Source organism: Scyliorhinus torazame, chromosome 12 (assembly GCF_047496885.1).
Source record: "Scyliorhinus torazame isolate Kashiwa2021f chromosome 12, sScyTor2.1, whole genome shotgun sequence".
In the NCBI taxonomy this organism is placed as follows: domain Eukaryota; kingdom Metazoa; phylum Chordata; class Chondrichthyes; order Carcharhiniformes; family Scyliorhinidae; genus Scyliorhinus; species Scyliorhinus torazame.
Genome location: NC_092718.1, coordinates 132,389,199 through 132,407,347, shown reverse-complemented (window position 1 = coordinate 132,407,347; position 18,149 = coordinate 132,389,199). Strand labels below are relative to the sequence as shown.

General features: G+C 58.7%; 1 protein-coding gene across 2 annotated transcripts in view; it reads left to right on the top strand.

Moving 5' to 3' along the window:
• Window positions 1-18,149, top strand: part of LOC140386607 (tectonic-3-like) — an 894,865-nt gene that overhangs the window by 489,596 nt on the left and 387,120 nt on the right. For both annotated transcript variants that reach the window (XM_072469084.1, XM_072469083.1), the window contains one exon: window positions 17,827-17,907. In XM_072469084.1, coding sequence (XP_072325185.1) covers window positions 17,827-17,907 — 81 coding nt within the window. The remainder of the gene's footprint in view (window positions 1-17,826; window positions 17,908-18,149) is intronic.

The window sequence follows — 18,149 nt, the reverse complement described above, 5'->3', positions numbered from 1 at the left end:
TTCTCTCCCTCCCTTCCCCCGCGTTCTCTCTCCCTCCCTTCCCCCGCGCGCTCTCTCCCTCCACCTGCTCTCTCTCCCCCCCACTCTCTCTCCCTCGCCCCCCGCTCTCTCTCCCCCCCCGCACTCTCTCCATCCCCCCGCACTCTCTCTCTCCCCCCGCACTCTCTCTCTCCCCCCGCACTCTCTCCCCCCCCCGCACTCTCTCTCTCCCCCCCGCACTCTCTCTCTCCCCCCGCACTCTCTCTCTCCCCCCGCACTCTCTCTCTCCCCCCGCACTCTCTCTCTCCCCCCGCACTCTCTCTCTCCCCCCGCACTCTCTCTCTCCCCGCACTCTCTCTCTCCACCCGCACTCTCTCTCCCTCCCCCCGCACTCTCTCCATCCCCCCGCACTCTCTCCCTCCCCCCCCCCGTGCTCTCTCCCTCCCCCTCGCTCTCTCTCCCTCCCTCCCCCGCTCTCTCCCTCCCCGCTCTCTCTCCCCCCCGCTCTCTCCCCCTCCCTCCCGCTCTCTCTCACTCCCCCGCGCTCTCTCTCCCCCCCGCGCTCTCTCTCCCCCCCGCGCTCTCTCTCCCCCTCGCGCTCTCTCTCCCCCCCGCGCTCTCTCTCCCCCCCGCGCTCTCTCTTCCCCCCCCGCGCTCTCTCTCCTCCCCGCGCTCTCTCTCCTCCCCGCGCTCTCTCCCCCCCCTGCGCTCTCTCTCCGCCCCGCGCTCTCTCTCCCCCCGCGCTCTCTCTCCCCCCCGCGCTCTCTCTCCCCCCCGCGCTCTCTCTCCCCCCCGCGCTCTCTCTCCCCCCCCGCGCTCTCTCTCCCCCCCGCGCTCTCTCTCCCCCCCGCGCTCTCTCTCCCCCCCGCGCTCTCTCTCCCCCCCGCGCTCTCTCTCCCCCCCGCGCTCTCTCTCCCCCCCGCGCTCTCTCTCCCCCCCGCGCTCTCTCTCCCCCCTGCGCTCTCTCTCCCCCCGCGCTCTCTCTCCCCCCCCGCGCTCTCTCTCCCCCCCGCGCTCTCTCTCCCCCCCCCGCGCTCTCTCTCCCCCCCCGCGCTCTCTCTCCCCCCCCGCGCTCTCTCTCCCCCCCGCGCTCTCTCTCCCCCCCGCGCTCTCTCTCCCCCCCCGCGCTCTCTCTCCCCCCCCGCGCTCTCTCTCCCCCCCCGCGCTCTCTCTCCCCCCCGCGCTCTCTCTCCCCCCCCCGCGCTCTCTCTCCCCCCCCGCGCTCTCTCTCCCCCCCCCGCGCTCTCTCTCCCCCCCCGCGCTCTCTCTCCCCCCCCCCGCGCTCTCTCTCCCCCCCCCGCGCTCTCTCTCCCCCCCCCGCGCTCTCTCTCCCCCCCCGCGCGCTCTCTCCCCCCCGCGCGCTCTCTCCCCCCCCGCGCTCTCTCTCCCCCCCCCGCGCTCTCTCTCCCCCCCCGCGCTCTCTCTCCCCCCCGCGCTCTCTCTCCCCCCCGCGCTCTCTCTCCCCCCCGCGCTCTCTCTCCCCTCGCGCTCTCTCTCCCCCCGCGCTCTCTCTCCCCCCCGCGCTCTCTCTCCCCCCCGCGCTCTCTCTCCCCCCCGCGCTCTCTCTCCCCCCCGCGCTCTCTCTCCCCCCCGCGCTCTCTCTCCCCCCCGCGCCCTCTCTCCCCCCCGCGCTCTCTCTCCCCCCTGCGCTCTCTCTCCCCCCTGCGCTCTCTCTCCCCCCGCGCTCTCTCTCCCCCCCGCGCTCTCTCTCCCCCCCGCGCTCTCTCTCCCCCCCGCGCTCTCTCTCCCCCCGCGCGCTCTCTCCCCCCGCGCGCTCTCTCCCCCCGCGCTCTCTCTCCCCCCGCGCTCTCTCTCCCCCCGCGCTCTCTCTCCCCGCGCTCTCTCTCCCCCCTCGCGCTCTCTCTCCCCCCCGCGCTCTCTCTCCCCCCCGCGCGCTCTCTCCCCCCGCGCTCCCTCTCCCCCCCGCGCTCTCTCCCCCCCGCGCTCTCTCCCTCCCCCTCTCTCTCTCCCTCCCCACTCTCTCTCCCTCCCCTCCCGCTCTCTCTCCCTCCCCTCCCGCTCTCCATCCCCCCGCTCTCTCTCCCTCCCGCCGCTCTCTCTCCCTCTCCCTGCTCTCTCCCCCCGCTCTCTCCCCTCCGCTCACTCCCTCCCCCTCCCCCGCTCTCTCTCCCCCCCGCGCTCTCTCTCCCCCCGCGCTCTCTCTCCCCCCCGCGCTCTCTCTCCCCCCCGCGCTCTCTCTCCCCCCGCGCTCTCTCTCCCCCCCGCGCTCTCTCTCCCCCCCGCGCTCTCTCTCCCCCCGCGCTCTCTCTCCCCCCGCGCTCTCTCTCCCCCCCGCGCTCTCTCTCCCCCCCTGCGCTCTCTCTCCCCCCGCGCTCTCTCTCCCCCCCCGCGCTCTCTCTCCCCCCCGCGCTCTCTCTCCCCCCCCGCGCTCTCTCTCCCCCCCCCGCGCTCTCTCTCCCCCCCCGCGCTCTCTCTCCCCCCCCCGCGCTCTCTCTCCCCCCCCGCGCTCTCTCTCCCCCCCGCGCTCTCTCTCCCCCCCCGCGCTCTCTCTCCCCCCCGCGCTCTCTCTCCCCCCCGCGCTCTCTCTCCCCCCCCGCGCTCTCTCTCCCCCCCCCGCGCTCTCTCTCCCCCCCCCGCGCTCTCTCTCCCCCCCCCCGCGCTCTCTCTCCCCCCCCCCGCGCTCTATCTCCCCCCCGCGCGCTCTCTCCCCCCCGCGCGCTCTCTCCCCCCCGCGCTCTCTCTCCCCCCCGCGCTCTCTCTCCCCCCCCGCGCTCTCTCTCCCCCGCGCGCTCTCTCTCCCCCCCGCGCTCTCTCTCCCCCGCGCTCTCTCTCCCCCCCGCGCTCTCTCTCCCCCCGCGCTCTCTCTCCCCCCCGCGCTCTCTCTCCCCCCCGCGCTCTCTCTCCCCCCCCGCGCTCTCTCTCCCCCCCCGCGCTCTCTCTCCCCCCCGCGCGCTCTCTCCCCCCGCGCGCTCTCTCCCCCCGCGCTCTCTCTCCCCCCCGCGCTCTCTCTCCCCCCGCGCTCTCTCTCCCCGCGCTCTCTCTCCCCCCTCGCGCTCTCTCTCCCCCCCGCGCTCTCTCTCCCCCCCGCGCTCTCTCTCCCCCCGCGCTCTCTCTCCCCCCCGCGCTCTCTCTCCCCCCCGCGCTCTCTCTCCCCCCCGCGCTCTCCCCCCCCCCGCGCTCTCCCCCCCCGCGCTCTCCCCCCCGCGCTCTCTCCCCCCCCGCGCTCCCTCTCCCCCCCCGCGCTCCCTCTCCCCCCCCGCGCTCTCTCCCTCCCCCTCTCTCTCTCCCTCCCCACTCTCTCTCCCTCCCCTCCCGCTCTCTCTCCCTCCCCTCCCGCTCTCCATCCCCCCGCTCTCTCTCCCTCCCGCCGCTCTCTCTCCCTCTCCCTGCTCTCTCCCCCCGCTCTCTCCCCTCCGCTCACTCCCTCCCCCTCCCCCGCACTCTCTCCCACCCCCCGCTTTCTCTCCCTCCCTTCCCCCGCGTTCTCTCTCCCTCCCTTCCCCCGCGCGCTCTCTCCCTCCACCTGCTGTCTCTCCCCCCCACTCTCTCTCCCTCGCCCCCCGCTCTCTCTCCCCCCCCCGCACTCTCTCCATCCCCCCGCACTCTCTCTCTCCCCCCGCACTCTCTCTCTCCCCCCGCACTCTCTCCCCCCCGCACTCTCTCTCTCCCCCCCGCACTCTCTCTCTCCCCCCGCACTCTCTCTCTCCCCCCGCACTCTCTCTCTCCCCCCGCACTCTCTCTCTCCCCCCGCACTCACTCTCTCCCCCCGCACTCTCTCTCTCCCCCCGCACTCTCTCTCTCCCCCCGCACTCTCTCCTCCCGCACTCTCTCTCTCCCCCCGCACTCTCTCTCTCCCCCCGCACTCTCTCTCTCCCCCCGCACTCTCTCTCTCCCCCCGCACTCTCTCTCTCCCCCCGCACTCTCTCTCTCCCCCCGCACTCTCTCTCTCCCCCCGCACTCTCTCTCTCCCCCCGCACTCTCTCTCTCCCCCCGCACTCTCTCCATCCCCCCGCACTCTCTCCCTCCCCCCCCGTGCTCTCTCCCTCCCCCTCGCTCTCCCTCCCTCCCCCGCTCTCTCCCTCCCCGCTCTCTCTCCCCCCTGCTCTCTCTCCCTCCCTCCCGCTCTCTCTCACTCCCCCGCGCTCTCTCTCCCCCCCGCGCTCTCTCTCCCCCCCGCGCTCTCTCTCCCCCCCGCGCTCTCTCTCCCCCCCGCGCTCTCTCCCCCCCCCCGCGCTCTCTCTCCTCCCCGCGCTCTCTCTCCCCCCCCGCGCTCTCTCTCCCCCCCGCGCTCTCTCTCCCCCCCGCGCTCTCTCTCCCCCCGCGCTCACTCTCCCCCCCGCGCTCTCTCTCCCCCCCGCGTTCTCTCTCCCCCCCGCGCTCTCTCTCCCCCCCGCGCTCTCTCTCCCCCCCGCGCTCTCTCTCCCCCCCGCGCGCTCTCTCCCCCCCGCGCGCTCTCTCCCCCCCGCGCTCTCTCTCCCCCCCGCGCTCTCTCCCCCCCGCGCTCTGTCTCCCCCCCGCGCTCTGTCTCCCCCCCGCACTCTGTCTCCCCCCCGCGCTCTGTCTCCCCCCCGCGCTCTGCCTCCCCCCCGCGCTCTGTCTCCCCCCCGCGCTCTGTCTCCCCCCCGCGCTCTGTCTCCCCCCCGCGCTCTGTCTCCCCCCCGCGCTCTGTCTCCCCCCCGCGCTCTGTCTCCCCCCCGCGCTCTGTCTCCCCCCCGCGCTCTGTCTCCCCCCCGCGCTCTGTCTCCCCCCCGCGCTCTGTCTCCCCCCCGCGCTCTGTCTCCCCCCCGCGCTCTGTCTCCCCCCCGCGCTCTGTCTCCCCCCCGCGCTCTGTCTCCCCCCCGCGCTCTGTCTCCCCCCCGCGCTCTGTCTCCCCCCCGCGCTCTGTCTCCCCCCCGCGCTCTGTCTCCCCCCCGCGCTCTGTCTCCCCCCCGCGCTCTGTCTCCCCCCCGCGCTCTGTCTCCCCCCCGCGCTCTGTCTCCCCCCCGCGCTCTGTCTCCCCCCCGCGCTCTGTCACCCCCCCGCGCTCTGTCTCCCCCCCGCGCTCTGTCTCCCCCCCTGCGCTCTGTCTCCCCCCCGCGCTCTGTCTCCCCCCCGCGCTCTGTCTCCCCCCCGCGCTCTGTCTCCCCCCCCGCGCTCTGTCTCCCCCCCCGCGCTCCCCCCGCGCTCTCTCTCCCCCCGCGCTCTCTCTCCCCCCCCGCGCTCTCTCTCCCCCCCGCGCTCTCTCTCCCCCCCCGCGCTCTCTCTCCCCCCCCGCGCTCTCTCTCCCCCCCCCGCGCTCTCTCTCCCCCCCCGCGCTCTCTTTCCCCCCCCGCGCTCTCTTTCCCCACCCGCGCTCTCTTTCCCCCCCCGCGCTCTCTCTCCCCCCTGCGCTCTCTCCCTCCCCCGCTCTCCCTCCCTCCCCGCTCTCTCTCCCTCCCCTCCCGCTCTCTCTCCCTCCCCTCCCGCTCTCTCTCCCTCCCCTCCCGCCCTCTCTCCCTCCCCTCCCGCCCTCCATCCCCCCACTCTCTCTCCCTCTCCCTGCTCTCTCCCCCCGCTCTCTCCCCTCCGCTCACTCCCTCCCCCTCCCCCGCACTCTCTCCCACCCCCCGCTTTCTCTCCCTCCCTTCCCCCGCGCTCTCTCTCCCTCCCTTCCCCCGCGCTCTCTCTACCTCCCCACCGCTCCCTCTCCTTCCCCACCGCTCCCTCTCCCTCACCACCGCTCCCTCTCCCCCCCTCCTCTCTCTCCCTCTCCTGCTCTCTATCTTCCCTCCCCCTGCACTCTCTCCCTCCCCCGCACTCTCTCCCTCACCCGCACTCTCTCCCTCCCCCGCACTCTCTCCCTCCCCCGCACTCTCTCCCTCCCCCGCACTCTCTCCCTCCCCCGCACTCTCTCCCTCCCCCGCACTCTCTCCCTCCCCCGCACTCTCTCTCCCTCCCCCGCACTCTCTCCCTCCCCCACACACTCTCCCTCCCCTGCACTCTCTCCCTCCCCCGCACTCTCTTCCCCCCCCCCGCTCTCTCTCCCTCGCCCCGCTCTCTCTCCCTCCCCCGCTCTCTCTCCTTCCCCCCGCTCTCTCTCCCTCCCCCCGCTCTCTCTCCCTCCCCCGCTCTCCCTCCCCCCCGCTCTCTCTCTCTCCCCCGCTCTCTCTTCCTCCCCCCAGCTCTCTCTTCCTCCCCCAGCTCTCTCTCCCTCCCACGCTCTCTCTCCCTCCCCCCGCTCTCTCTCTCTCCCCCGCTCTCTCTTCCTCCCCCCAGCTCTCTCTCCCTCCCCCGCTCTCTCTCCCTCCCCCGCTCTCTCTCCCTCCCCCGCTCTCTCTCCCTCCCCCGCTCTCTCTCCCTCCCCCGCTCTCTCTCCCTCCCACGCTCTCTCTCCCTCCCCCGCTCTCTCTCCCTCCCCGCTCTCTCTCCCTCCCCCGCTCTCTCTACCTCCCCCCGCTCTCCATCCCTCCCCCCGCTCTCCCTCCCTCCCCCCGCTCTCTCTCCCTCCCCCCGCTCTCTCTCCCTCCCCCCGCTCTCTCTCCCTCCCCCCGCTCTCTCTCCCTCCCCCCGCTCTCTCTCCCTCCCCCCGCTCTCTCTCCCTCCCCCCGCTCTCTCTCCCTCCCCCAGCTCTCACTCCCTCCCCCCACTCTCTCTCCCTCTCCCCGCTCTCTCTCCCTCCCCCCCCCGTTCTCTCTCCCTCCCCACGCTCTCTCTCCCTCCCCACGCTCTCTCTCCCTCCCCACGCTCTCTCTCCCTCCCCACGCTCTCTCTTCCTCCCCCCCGCTCTCTCTTCCTCCCCCCGCTCTATCTTCCTCCCCCCGCTCTCTCTTCCTCCCCCCGCTCTCTCTTCCTCCCCCCCGCTCTCTCTTCCTCCCCCCCGCTCTCTCTTCCTCCCCCCCGCTCACTCTTCCTCACCCCCGCTCTCTCTCCCTCCCCCCGCTCTCTCTCCCTCCCCCCCGCTCTCCCCCTCCCCCCCGCTCTCTCTCCCCCCCCGCGCTCTCTCTCCTCCCCGCGCTCTCTCTCCCCCCCGCGCTCTCTCTCCCCCCCGCGCTCTCTCCCCCCCCCGCGCTCTCTCTCCCCCCACGCGCTCTCACTCCCTCCCCCCACTCTCTCTCCCTCTCCCCGCTCTCTCTCCCTCCCCCCCTCTCTCTCCCTCTCCCCGCTCTCTCTCCCTCCCCCCCCCGTTCTCTCTCCCTCCCCACGCTCTCTCTCCCTCCCCACGCTCTCTCTCCCTCCCCACGCTCTCTCTTCCTCCCCCGCTCTCTCTTCCTCCCCCCGCTCTCTCTTCCTCCCCCCGCTCTCTCTTCCTCCCCCCGCTCTCTCTTCCTCCCCCCGCTCTCTCTTCCTCCCCCCCGCTCTCTCTTCCTCCCCCCCGCTCTCTCTTCCTCCCCCCCGCTCACTCTTCCTCACCCCCGCTCTCTCTCCCTCCCCCCGCTCTCTCTCCCTCCCCTCCGCTCTCCCCCTCCCCCCCGCTCTGTCTCCTCTCCCCGCTCTTCCCCCCCGCTCAATCCCCCTCCCCACTCTCTCTCCCTCCCCCGCTCTCTCCCCCTGCCCCGCTCTCTCCCCCCGCTCTCTCTCCCTCCCCCGCTCTCTCTCCCTCCCCCTGCTCCCTCGCCCTCCCCTCCCGCTCTCTCTCCCTCCACCCCGCTCTCTCTCCCTCCACCCCGCTCTCTCTCCCTCCACCCCGCTCTCTCTCCCTCCACCCCGCTCTCTCTCCCTCACCCCCTCCTCTCTCTCCCTCCCCTTGCTCTCTCTCCCTCCCCCCGCTCCCTCGCCCTCCCCTCCCGCTCTCTCTCCCTCCACCCCGCTCTCCCTCCCTCCCCCCCCGCTCTCCCTCCCTCCCCCCCGCTCTCTCTCCCTCCTCCCCCGCTCTCCCTCCCTCTGCTCTCTCCCTCCGCCTCGCTCTCTCTCCCTCCGCCTCGCTCTCTCTCCCTCCGCCTCGCTCTCTCTCCCTCCGCCTCGCTCCCTCTCCCTCCCCCCCCCCCCGCTCTCTCGTCCTCCCCCTTGCTCTCCCTTCATCTCTCTGTCTCTCTCTCTCTCTCTCTCTCTCTCCTTCCCCCTTCCTGTCTCCCTGTCCCTCCTCCTCTCTGTCTCTCTCTCCCTCAAAGATGATTGATGTGGGGAGGGCGGTGGTGCTGTTTACATGGACTTTGTCAAAGACTTTACTGATGTGCCTCATGGCAGACTGGTACAAAAGGTGAAGTCACACGGGATCAGAGGTGAGGTGGCAAGATGAATGCAGAACTGGCTCGGTCACAGAAGGCTCGGTCATGGAAGGTTGTGACTAGTGGTATTCCACGAAGATCTGTGCGGGACTTCTGTTGTTGGTGGTGTACAAAAACAATTTGGAGGAAAATGTAGCTGGTCTGATTAGTAAGTTCGCGGATGACACCAAGGTTGATGAAGTGGCAGACAGTGATGTGGATTGTCAGAAGATACAGCAGGATTTAGATAGGTTAGAGACTTGGACAGAGAAATGGCAAATGGAGTTTAATCCGGACAAATGTGAGGTAATGCATTTTGGTAGGTCTAACATAGAGGGGAAATATACTGTAAATGGTAAAACTATTCGGAATATAGCAAGTCAGAGCGATCTGGGCGTGCAGGTCCACAGATCTTTGAAGATGGCAACACAAGGGGACAAGATAGTCAAGAAAGCTTACAGAATGCTTGCCTTCATTGGACGGGGTATCGAGTTTAAAAACTGGCAGGTTCTGCTACAGTTGTATAGAACCTTGGTACGGCTGCACTTGGAATATTGCGCACAATTCTGGTCTCCACACTACCAGAAGGATGTGAAGGCTTTGGAGAGGGTGCAGAGGAGGTTTACCAGGATGTTGCCTGGTCTGGGAGATATGTGGAGATGTTGAATAGACACAGACTGTTTTCATTAGAAAGACCGAGATTGAGGGGTGATGTGATAGATTCTGAGGGGCATGGATGGAGTGGGTGGGCAGGGACTCTTTCCCAGGGTGGAGGGGTCAGTCAGCAGAGGGCATATGTTTAAGGTCCGTGGGGCAAAGTTTAGAGGAGATGTGCGAGGCTGGTTTTTTTACGCAGAGGGTGGTGAGTGCTTGGAATGCAATGCCAGGGGAGGTTGTGGAAGTAGTTTAGTTAACGGCGTTCTAAAGGCATCTTGACAAACGCATGGATAGGATGGGTATAGAGGGATCCGGCACAAGGATGTGCTGTGGGTTTTGGCAAAGGTTGGTATGACCGGTACAGGCTTTGAGGGCCGAAGGGCCTGTATTGTTGTTCTTTGCTCTCTTTGTTCTCACCAACACAGCAGCGAATTCCAGACACCCAGCTTGATTCTATGAGCCCTGGTTTTTAAACACTCTGCCAAATGAATCAAATTCCTCCTTTCGACTCTGTCTCTGCCCTCACAATTTTTCAGAACTTAAGCATCTCACCCCTCAGCCATCTCCAAGGAAAATAACCCCAACCTATGCAATATGGGATGGTGTAGGAGGGAGGGTTTCAGTTACATGGATAATTGGAGCGCATTATGGGGAAGGTGGGACCTGTACAGACAGGACGGTTTGCACCTTAAACAGAGGGACACCAATATCCTGGGAGGGAAATTTGCTACGGCTCTTCGGGGTGTTTAAACTAATCTGTCAGGGGGATGGGAAAACGAGCTGTAGTTCAGAAGCCAGTGTTGAAAGTAGTGAGGCACTGAGGAGGGTATCAAGGTCGCAGGAGTGTACCAGCAGACAGAAAGGTGGGTTGAAGTGTGTCTACTTCAATGCAAGGACCATCCGGAATAAGATAGGTGAACTTGGAGCGTGGATTGGTACTTGGGACTACGATGTTGCGGCCATTACGGAGACATGGTTAGAACAGGGACAGGAATGGTTGTTGGAAGTTCCGGGGTATAGATGTTTCAGTAAGAGTAGGGAAGGTGGTAAAAGAGGTGGAGGAGTAGCATTGTTAATCAAGGATAGTTTAACGGCTGCAGAAAGGCAGTTTGAAGGGGATCTGCCTACTGAGGTAACATGGGTTGAAGTTAGAAATAGGAAAGGAGCGGTCACATTGTTAGGAGTTTTCTATAGGCCCCCAAATAGTAATAGAGATGTGGAGGAAGAAATTGCAAAACAGATTATGGATAGGTGTGGATGTCTCGGGGTAGTTGTCATGGGTGACTTTAACTTTACAAATATTGATTGGAACCTCTATAGGTCGAACAGTTCGGATGGGGCAGTTTTTGTACAGTGTGTGCAGGAGGGTTTCCTGGCACAATATGGGGATAGGCCGACAAGAGGGGGGGGGGGGCACATTGGATTTGGTACTGGGTAATGAACCGGGCAAAGTGTTAGATTTGTTTGTGGGAGAGCACTTTGGAGATAGTGACTACAATTTGGTGTCTTTCACTATTGCAATGGAGAGGGATAGGGCCATACGGCAGAGCAAGGTTTATAATTGGGGGAGGGGCAATTATGATGCGATTAGGCAAGAATTAAGGAGCATAAGATGGGAACAGAAACTGTCAGGGAAAGGCACAAATGAAAAGTGGAGCTTGATCAAGGAACAAATACTGCATGTCCTTGATAGGTATGTCCCTGTCAGGCAGGGAGGAAATGGCCGTGTGTGGGAATCATGGTTCACAAAAGAGGTTGAATGTCTTGTCAATAGGAAAAAGGAAGCGTATGTAAGGATGAGAAAACAAGGTTCAGTTGGGTCGCTTGAGGGTTACAAGGTAGCAAGGAATGAGCTTAAAAAAAAGGACTGAGGAGAGCTCGGTGGGGGCATGAAAAGTCCTTGGCGGGTCGGATCAAGGAAAACCCCAAAGCTTTTTACTCTTATGTGAGAAATAAAAGAATGACCAGGGTGAGGTTAGGGCCGGTCAAGGACAGTAGTGGGAACAACAAGAACAAAGAAATGTACAGCACAGGAACAGGCCCTTCGTCCCTCCAAGCCCATGCCGACCATGTGCCCAACTAAACTACAATCTTCTACACTTCCTGGGTCCGTATCCCTCTATTCCCATCCTATTCATGTATTTGTCAAGATGCCCCTTAAATGTCACTATCGTCCCTGCTTCCACCACCTCTTCCGGCAGCGAGTTCCAGGCACCCACTACCCTCTGCGTAAAAAAATTGCCTCTTACATCTACTCTAAACCTTGCCCCTCTCACCTTAAACCTATGCCTCCTAGTAATTGACCCCTCTACCCCGGGGAAAAGCCTCTGACTATCCACTCTGTCTATGCCCCCCATAATTTTGTAGACCTCTATTAGGCCACCCCTCAACCTCCTTCGTTCCAGTGAGAACAAACCGAGTTTATTCAACCGCTCCTCATAGCTAATGCCCTCCATACCAGGCAACATTCTGGTAAATCTCTTCTGCATCCTCTCTAAAGCCTCCACATCCTTCTGGTAGTGTGGCGACCAGAATTGAACACTATACTCCAAGTGTGGCCTAACTAAGGTTCTATACAGCTGCAACATGACTTGCCAATTCTTATACTCAGTGCCCCGGCCAATGAAGGCAAGCATGCCGTATGTCTTCTTGACTACCTTCTCCACCTGTGTTGCCCCTTTCAGTGACCTGTGGACCTGTACTCCTAGATCTCTTTGACTTTCAATACTCTTGAGGGTTCTACCATTCACTGTATATTCCCTACCTGCATTAGACCTTCCAAAATGCATTACCTCACATTTGTCCGGATTAAACTCCATCTGCCATCTCTCCGCTCAAGTCTCCAAACAATCTAAATCCTGCTGTATCCTCTGACAGTCCTCATCGCTATCCGCAATTCCACCAACCTTTGTGTCGTCTGCAAACTTACTAATCAGACCAGTTACATTTTCCTCCAAATCATTTATATATACTACAAACAGCAAAGGTCCCAGCACTGATCCCTGTGGAACACCACTGGTCACAGCCCTCCAATTAGAAAAGCATCCTTCCATTGCTACTCTCTGCCTTCTATGACCTAGCCAGTTCCGTATCCACCTTGCCAGCTCACTCCTGATCCCGTGTGACTTCACCTTTTGTACTAGTCTACCATGAGGGACCTTGTCAAAGGCCTTACTGAAGTCCATATAGACAACATCCACTGCCCTGCCTGCATCAATCATCTTAGTGACCTCCTCGAAAAACTCTATCAAGTTAGTGAGACATGACCTCCCCTTCACAAAACCATGCTGCCTCTCACTAATACGTCCATTTGCTTCCAAATGGGAGTAGATCCTGTCTCGAAAAATTCTTTCCAGTAATTTCCCTACCACTGAAGTAAGGCTCACCGGCCTGTAGTTCTCTGGATTATCCTTGCTACCCTTCTTAAACAGAGGAACAACATTGGCTATTCTCCAGTCCTCCGGGACATCACCTGAAGACAGTGAGGATCCAAAGATTTCTGTCAAGGCCTCAGCAATTTCCTCTCCAGCCTCCTTCAGTATTCTGGGGTAGATCCCATCAGGCCCTGGGGACTTATCTACCTTAATATTTTTTAAGACACCCAACACCTCGTCTTTTTGGATCTCAATGTGACCCAGGCTATCTACACACCCTTCTCCAGACTCAACATCTACCAATTTCTTCTCTTTGGTGAATACTGATGCAAAGTATTCATTTAGTACCTCGCCCATTTCCTCTGGCTCCACACATAGATTCCCTTGCCTATCCTTCAGTGGACCAACACTTTCCCTGGCTACCCTCTTGCTTTTTATGTACGTGTAAAAAGCCTTGGGATTTTCCTTAACCCTATTTGCCAATGACTTTTCGTGACCCCTTCTAGCCCTCCTGACTCCTTGCTTAAGTTCCTTCCTACTTTCCTTATATTCCACACAGGCTTCGTCTGTTCCCAGCCTTTTTGCCCTGTCAAATGCCTCCTTTTTCTTTTTGACGAGGCCTACAATATCTCTCGTTATCCAATGTTCCTGAAAATTGCCGTATTTATCCTTCTTCCTGACAGGAACATGCCGGTCCTGAATTCCTTTCAACTGACACTTGAAAGCCTCCCACATGTCAGATGTTGATTTGCCCTCAAACATCCGCCCCCAATCTATGTTCTTCAGTTCCCGCCTAATATTGTTATAATTAGCCTTCCCCCAATTTAGCACATTCATCCTAGGACCACTCTTACCCTTGTCCACCAGCACTTTAAAACTTACTGAATTGTGGTCACTGTTCCCGAAATGCTCCCCTACTGAAACATCTACCACCTGGCCGGGCTCATTCCCCAATACCAGGTCCAGTACCGCCCCTTCCCTAGTTGGACTGTCCACATATTGTTTTAAGAAGCCCTCCTGGATGCTCCTTAGATACTCCGCCCCGTCTAAGCCCCTGGCACTAAGTGAGTCCCAGTCAATATTGGGGAAGTTGAAGTCTCCCATCACCATAACCCTGTTGTTTTTACTCTTTTCCAAAATCTGTCTACCTATCTGCTGCTCTATCTCCCGCTGGCTGTTGGGAGTCCTGTAGTAAACCCCCAACATTGTGACTGCACCCTTCTTATTCCTGATCTCTACCCATATAGCCTCACTGCCCTCTGAGGTGTCCTCCCGCAGTACAGTTGTGATATTCTCCCTAACCAGTAGCGCAACTCCGCCACCCCTTTTACATCCCCCTCTATCCCGCCTGAAACATCTAAATCCTGGAACGTTTAGCTGCCAATCCTGCCCTTCCCTCAACCAGGTCTCTGTAATGGCAACAACATCATTGTTCCAAGTACTAATCCAAGCTCTAAGTTCATCTGCCCTACCCGTAATACTTCTTGCCTTAAAACATATGCACTTCAGGCCACCAGACCCGCTGTGTTCAGCAACTTCTCCCTGTCTGCTCTGCCTCTGAGCCCCACTGTCCCTATTCCCTAGTTCTCCCTCAATGCTCTCACCTTCTGACCTATTGCTCCCGTGCCCACCCCCCTGCCATACTAGTTTAAACCCTCCCGTGTGACACTAGCAAACCTCGCGGCCAGGATATTTATGCCTCTCCAGTTTAGATGCAACCCGTCCTTCTTATATAGGTCACACCTGCCCCGGAAGAGCTCCCAGTGGTCCAGATAACGGAAACCCTCCCTCCTACACCAGCTGTTTAGCCACGTGTTTAGCGACTCTATCTTCCTATTTCTAGCCTCACTGTCACGTGGCACAGGGAGTAATCCCGAGATTACAACCCTAGAGGTCCTGTCATTTAACTTTCTGCACAGCTCCCTGAACTCCTGCTGCAGGACCTCATGCCCCTTCCTGCCTATGTCGTTGGTACCAATATGTACAACGACCTCTACCTGTTTGCCCTCCCCCTTCAGGATGCCCTGTACCCGTTCGGAGACATCCTGGACCCTGGCACCAGGGAGGCAACATACCATCCTGGAGTCTCTTTCACGTCCACAGAAGCGCCTATCTGTGCCCCTGACTATAGAGTCCCCTATTACTATTGCTCTTCTGCGCTTTGACCCTCCCTTCTGAACATCAGAGCTAGCTATGGTGCCACTGCTCTGGCTGCTGCTGTTTTCCCCTGATAGGCTATCCCCCCCGACAGTATCCAAAGGGGTATACCTGTTCGAGAGGGGGACAACCATCCTGCACTGGTTGCCTGCCCTTGTGCATGGAGTCAGAAACTTGTGCAAGGAACTTGTGCATGGAGTCAGAAGAAATAGGAGAGGCGTTGAATGAATACTTTTCTTCAGTGTTCACAAAGGAGAGGGGCCATGTTTTTGAGGATGAGAGTGTGATACAGGCAGGTAGGCTGGAGGAGATTGATGTTCTGAGGAAGGATGTATTCGCAATTTTGAAAAACCTTATGGTCGACAAGTCCCCTGGGCCAGATGGGATATATCCAAGGATTCTTTGGGAGGCAAGGAATGAGATTGCAGAGCCTTTGGCCTTGATCTTTGGGTCCCCACTGTCCACGGGGATAGTGCCAGAGGACTGGAGAGTGGCGAATGTTGTTCCTCTGTTCAAGAAAGGGAATAGGAATGACCCTGGTAATTATAGACCGGTTAGTCTTACATCGGTGGTCAGTAAGTTAATGGAAAAAGTCCTGAAGGATAGGATTTATGAACATTTGGAAAGATGCAGCTTAATCCGGGATAGTCAACACGGATTCGTGAAGGGTAAGTCTTGCCTCACAAATTTGATTGAATTCTTTGCGGAGGTAACTAAGTGTGTCGATTTAAGGTGGAGCAGTTGATGTCGTATACATGGATTTTAGTAAGGCATTTCATAAGGTTCCCCATTGCCGGCTTATGAAGAAAGTAAGGAGGTGTGGGATAGAGGGAAATTGGATAAGTAACTGGCTATCACATAGAAGACAGAGGGTGGTGGTGGATGGAAAATTTTCACACTGGAGACCAGTTACTAGAGGTGTACTACAGGGATCAGTGCTGGGTCCTCTGCTATTTGTGATTTTTATCAATGACTTGGAGGTGAAGGGTGTGTCACTGCATTTGCTGATGACACCAAGATTGGTGGATGAGGTGGAGGGCTGTTGCAGGCCGCAAAGAGACATTGATAGGATGCAGAGCTGGGCCGAAAAAGGGCAGATGGAGTTTAACCCTGATTCATCTTGGTAGAAAAAATTTGAATGCGGATTATAGGGTCAACGGCAGGGTTCTGAGGAATGTGGAGGAACAGAGAGATCTTGGGGTTCATGTCCACAGATCTCTAAAGGTTGCCACTCAAGTAGACAGAGCCATGAAGAAGGCTTATAGTGTGTTAGCGTTTATTAACAGGGGGATTGAGTTTAAGAGCTACGGGGTTATGCTGCAACTGTGCATGACCCTGGTGAGACCACATTTGGAGTATTGTGTACAGTTCTGGTCACCTCACTATAGGAAGGATGTGGCAGCATTGGAAAGGGTGCAAAGGAGATTTACCAGGATGCTGCCTGGTTTGGAGGATAGGTCTTATGAGGAAAGGTTAAGGGAGCTTGGGCTTTTCTCTTTGGAGCGGAGGAGGATGAGAGGCGACTTAATAGAGGTTTACAAGATTATGAGGGGGATCGATAGAGTGTTGGTTCAGAAACTATTTCCTCGGGTGGATGTAGCTGTTACAAGGGTGCATAACTATAAGGTTCAGGGTGGGAGATATAGGAGGGATGTCCGAGGTAGGTTCTTTACTCAGAGAGTGGTTCGGGTGTGGAATGGACTGCCTGCCGTGATAGTGGAGTCGGACATTTTAGGAACTTTCAAGCAGTTATTGGATAGGCACATGGAGCACACCAGAATGACAAGGAGTGGGATAGCTTGATCTTGGTTTCGGACAATGCTCGGCACAACATCGAGGGCTGAAGGACCTGTTCTGTGCTGTACTGTTCTATGTTCTATCTCCTCGTAGATACAGTAGCCCTGGCAATATATTTTTTTTATATATCTAGAGTAACCAATTCATTTTTCCAATCAAAGGGCAATTTAACGTGGCCAATCCACTTACCCTGCACATCTTTGGGCAGTGGGGGCGAATCCCACGCAAACACGGGAAGAATGTGCACACTCCACACGGACAGTGGCCCAGAGCCGGGATTGAGCCTGGGATCCCGGTGCTGTGAGGCAGCAGTGCTAACCACTGTGCCACTGTGCTGCCCTCCCCTGGCAATATTCTCGTAAATCTTCTCTGCACTCTCTCTGGAGCAGTTACATACTTCTCGTAATGTGGTGACCAGAACTGCAGACAATATTCCAGTTGTGGCCTCACCAATGACTTATACATTTCCATCATTATATCCCTACTTTTATATTCTGTACCTCTGCCAATGGAGGAGAACATTCTATATGTCCCCTTTACAACCTTATCTACCTGCACTGATACCTTTAGGGATCTGTGCACTTCCACATCAAAAAGTGAGCAAGTGTGAAAGAGCTGATGAAATCTGGTCAAAGAGTGAGCGAGTATGAAAGAGCTGGGAAAATCTGGTCAAAAGGGTGAACAAGTATGAAAGAACTGGTATAATCTTGTCAAAGAGTGAGCGAGTGTGAAACAGCTAGTGAAATATGGTCAAATTAAGTGATTGTAAAAGCTGGGGGAAATCTGAAGAGCGGGGGAAATCTGGTCAAAGAGTGAGCAAGTGTGAAAGAGCTGGAAAAATCTGGTCAGTTAGCGAGTGTGGAAATACTGGGGAAAATCAGGTCAAAGAGTGAAGAAGTGTGAAAGATCAGGGGAAATCTGGTCAAACTAGGCGAGTGTGAAAGAGCTGGAGAAAACTAATCCGGGGGTGAACAAGTGTGAAAACTGGTGAAATCTGGTCAAACTAAGCGAGTGTGAAAGAGCTGGGAAATCTGGTCAAAGAGTAAACGAGTGTGAAAGTGCTGGGGAAATCTGGTCAAACTAAGCAAGTGTGAAAGTGCTGGGGTCAATCTGTTCAAAGAGTGACCAAATATGGAAGAACTAGTGAAATCTAGTCAAAGAGTAAACAAGTGTGAAAGAGCTGGTGAAATCTGGTCGATGAGTGAGCAAGTGTGAAATAGCTGGTGAAATCTGGTCAAAGAGTGAACAAGTGTGAAAGAGCTGGTGAAATCTGGTCAAAGAGTAGACAAGTGTGAAAGAGCTGGTGAAATCTGGTCAATGAGTGAGCAAGTGTGAAATAGCTGGTGAAATCTGGTCAAAGAGTGAACAAGTGTGAAAGAGGTGGTGAAATCTGGTCAAAGAGTAGACAAGTGTGTAAGAGCTGGTAGAATCTGGTCAAAGAGTGAACAAGTGTGAAAGAGCTGGGGATATCTGGTCAAAGAGTGAACAAGTGTGAAAGAGCTGGGGATATCTTGTCAAACTAAGCGACTGTGAAAGATCTGGGGCTATCTGGTCAAAGAGTGAACAAGTGTGAAAGAGCTGGGGATATCTTGTCAAACTAAGCGACTGTGAAAGATCTGGGGCTATCTGGTCAAAGAGTGAACAAGTGTGAAAGAGCTGGGGATATCTGGGCAAAGGGTGAACAATTGCGAAAGAGCTGGGAAATCTGGTCTTTCAGTCTGCTTCTTGCTGTGTTACAGGTGCGCATTTTGAATGAAGGTCCAGCAATTGCAGACTCGCCGTTTGTGTGGAATAACAAATGCATGCACGTGGTGTCAGAGGTAAGGGAACAAACATAGGGAGGACTATTACAAGTGCAGAATTCAGATGATCTTTTATTACTTTATTACGTTTTGATTTTCAGGCATGCTTTTTCATTCTAACTCAGTTCTTCAATGAAGCAGTCACATTGTTACATTACCTTCTGTATTTGTTGTGATGTTTTTAACATTCCCTTTAGATAAATTAAACCGGAAAATATCAAGGATTGTATATGAGCATATATAATAAATATATTGTATAT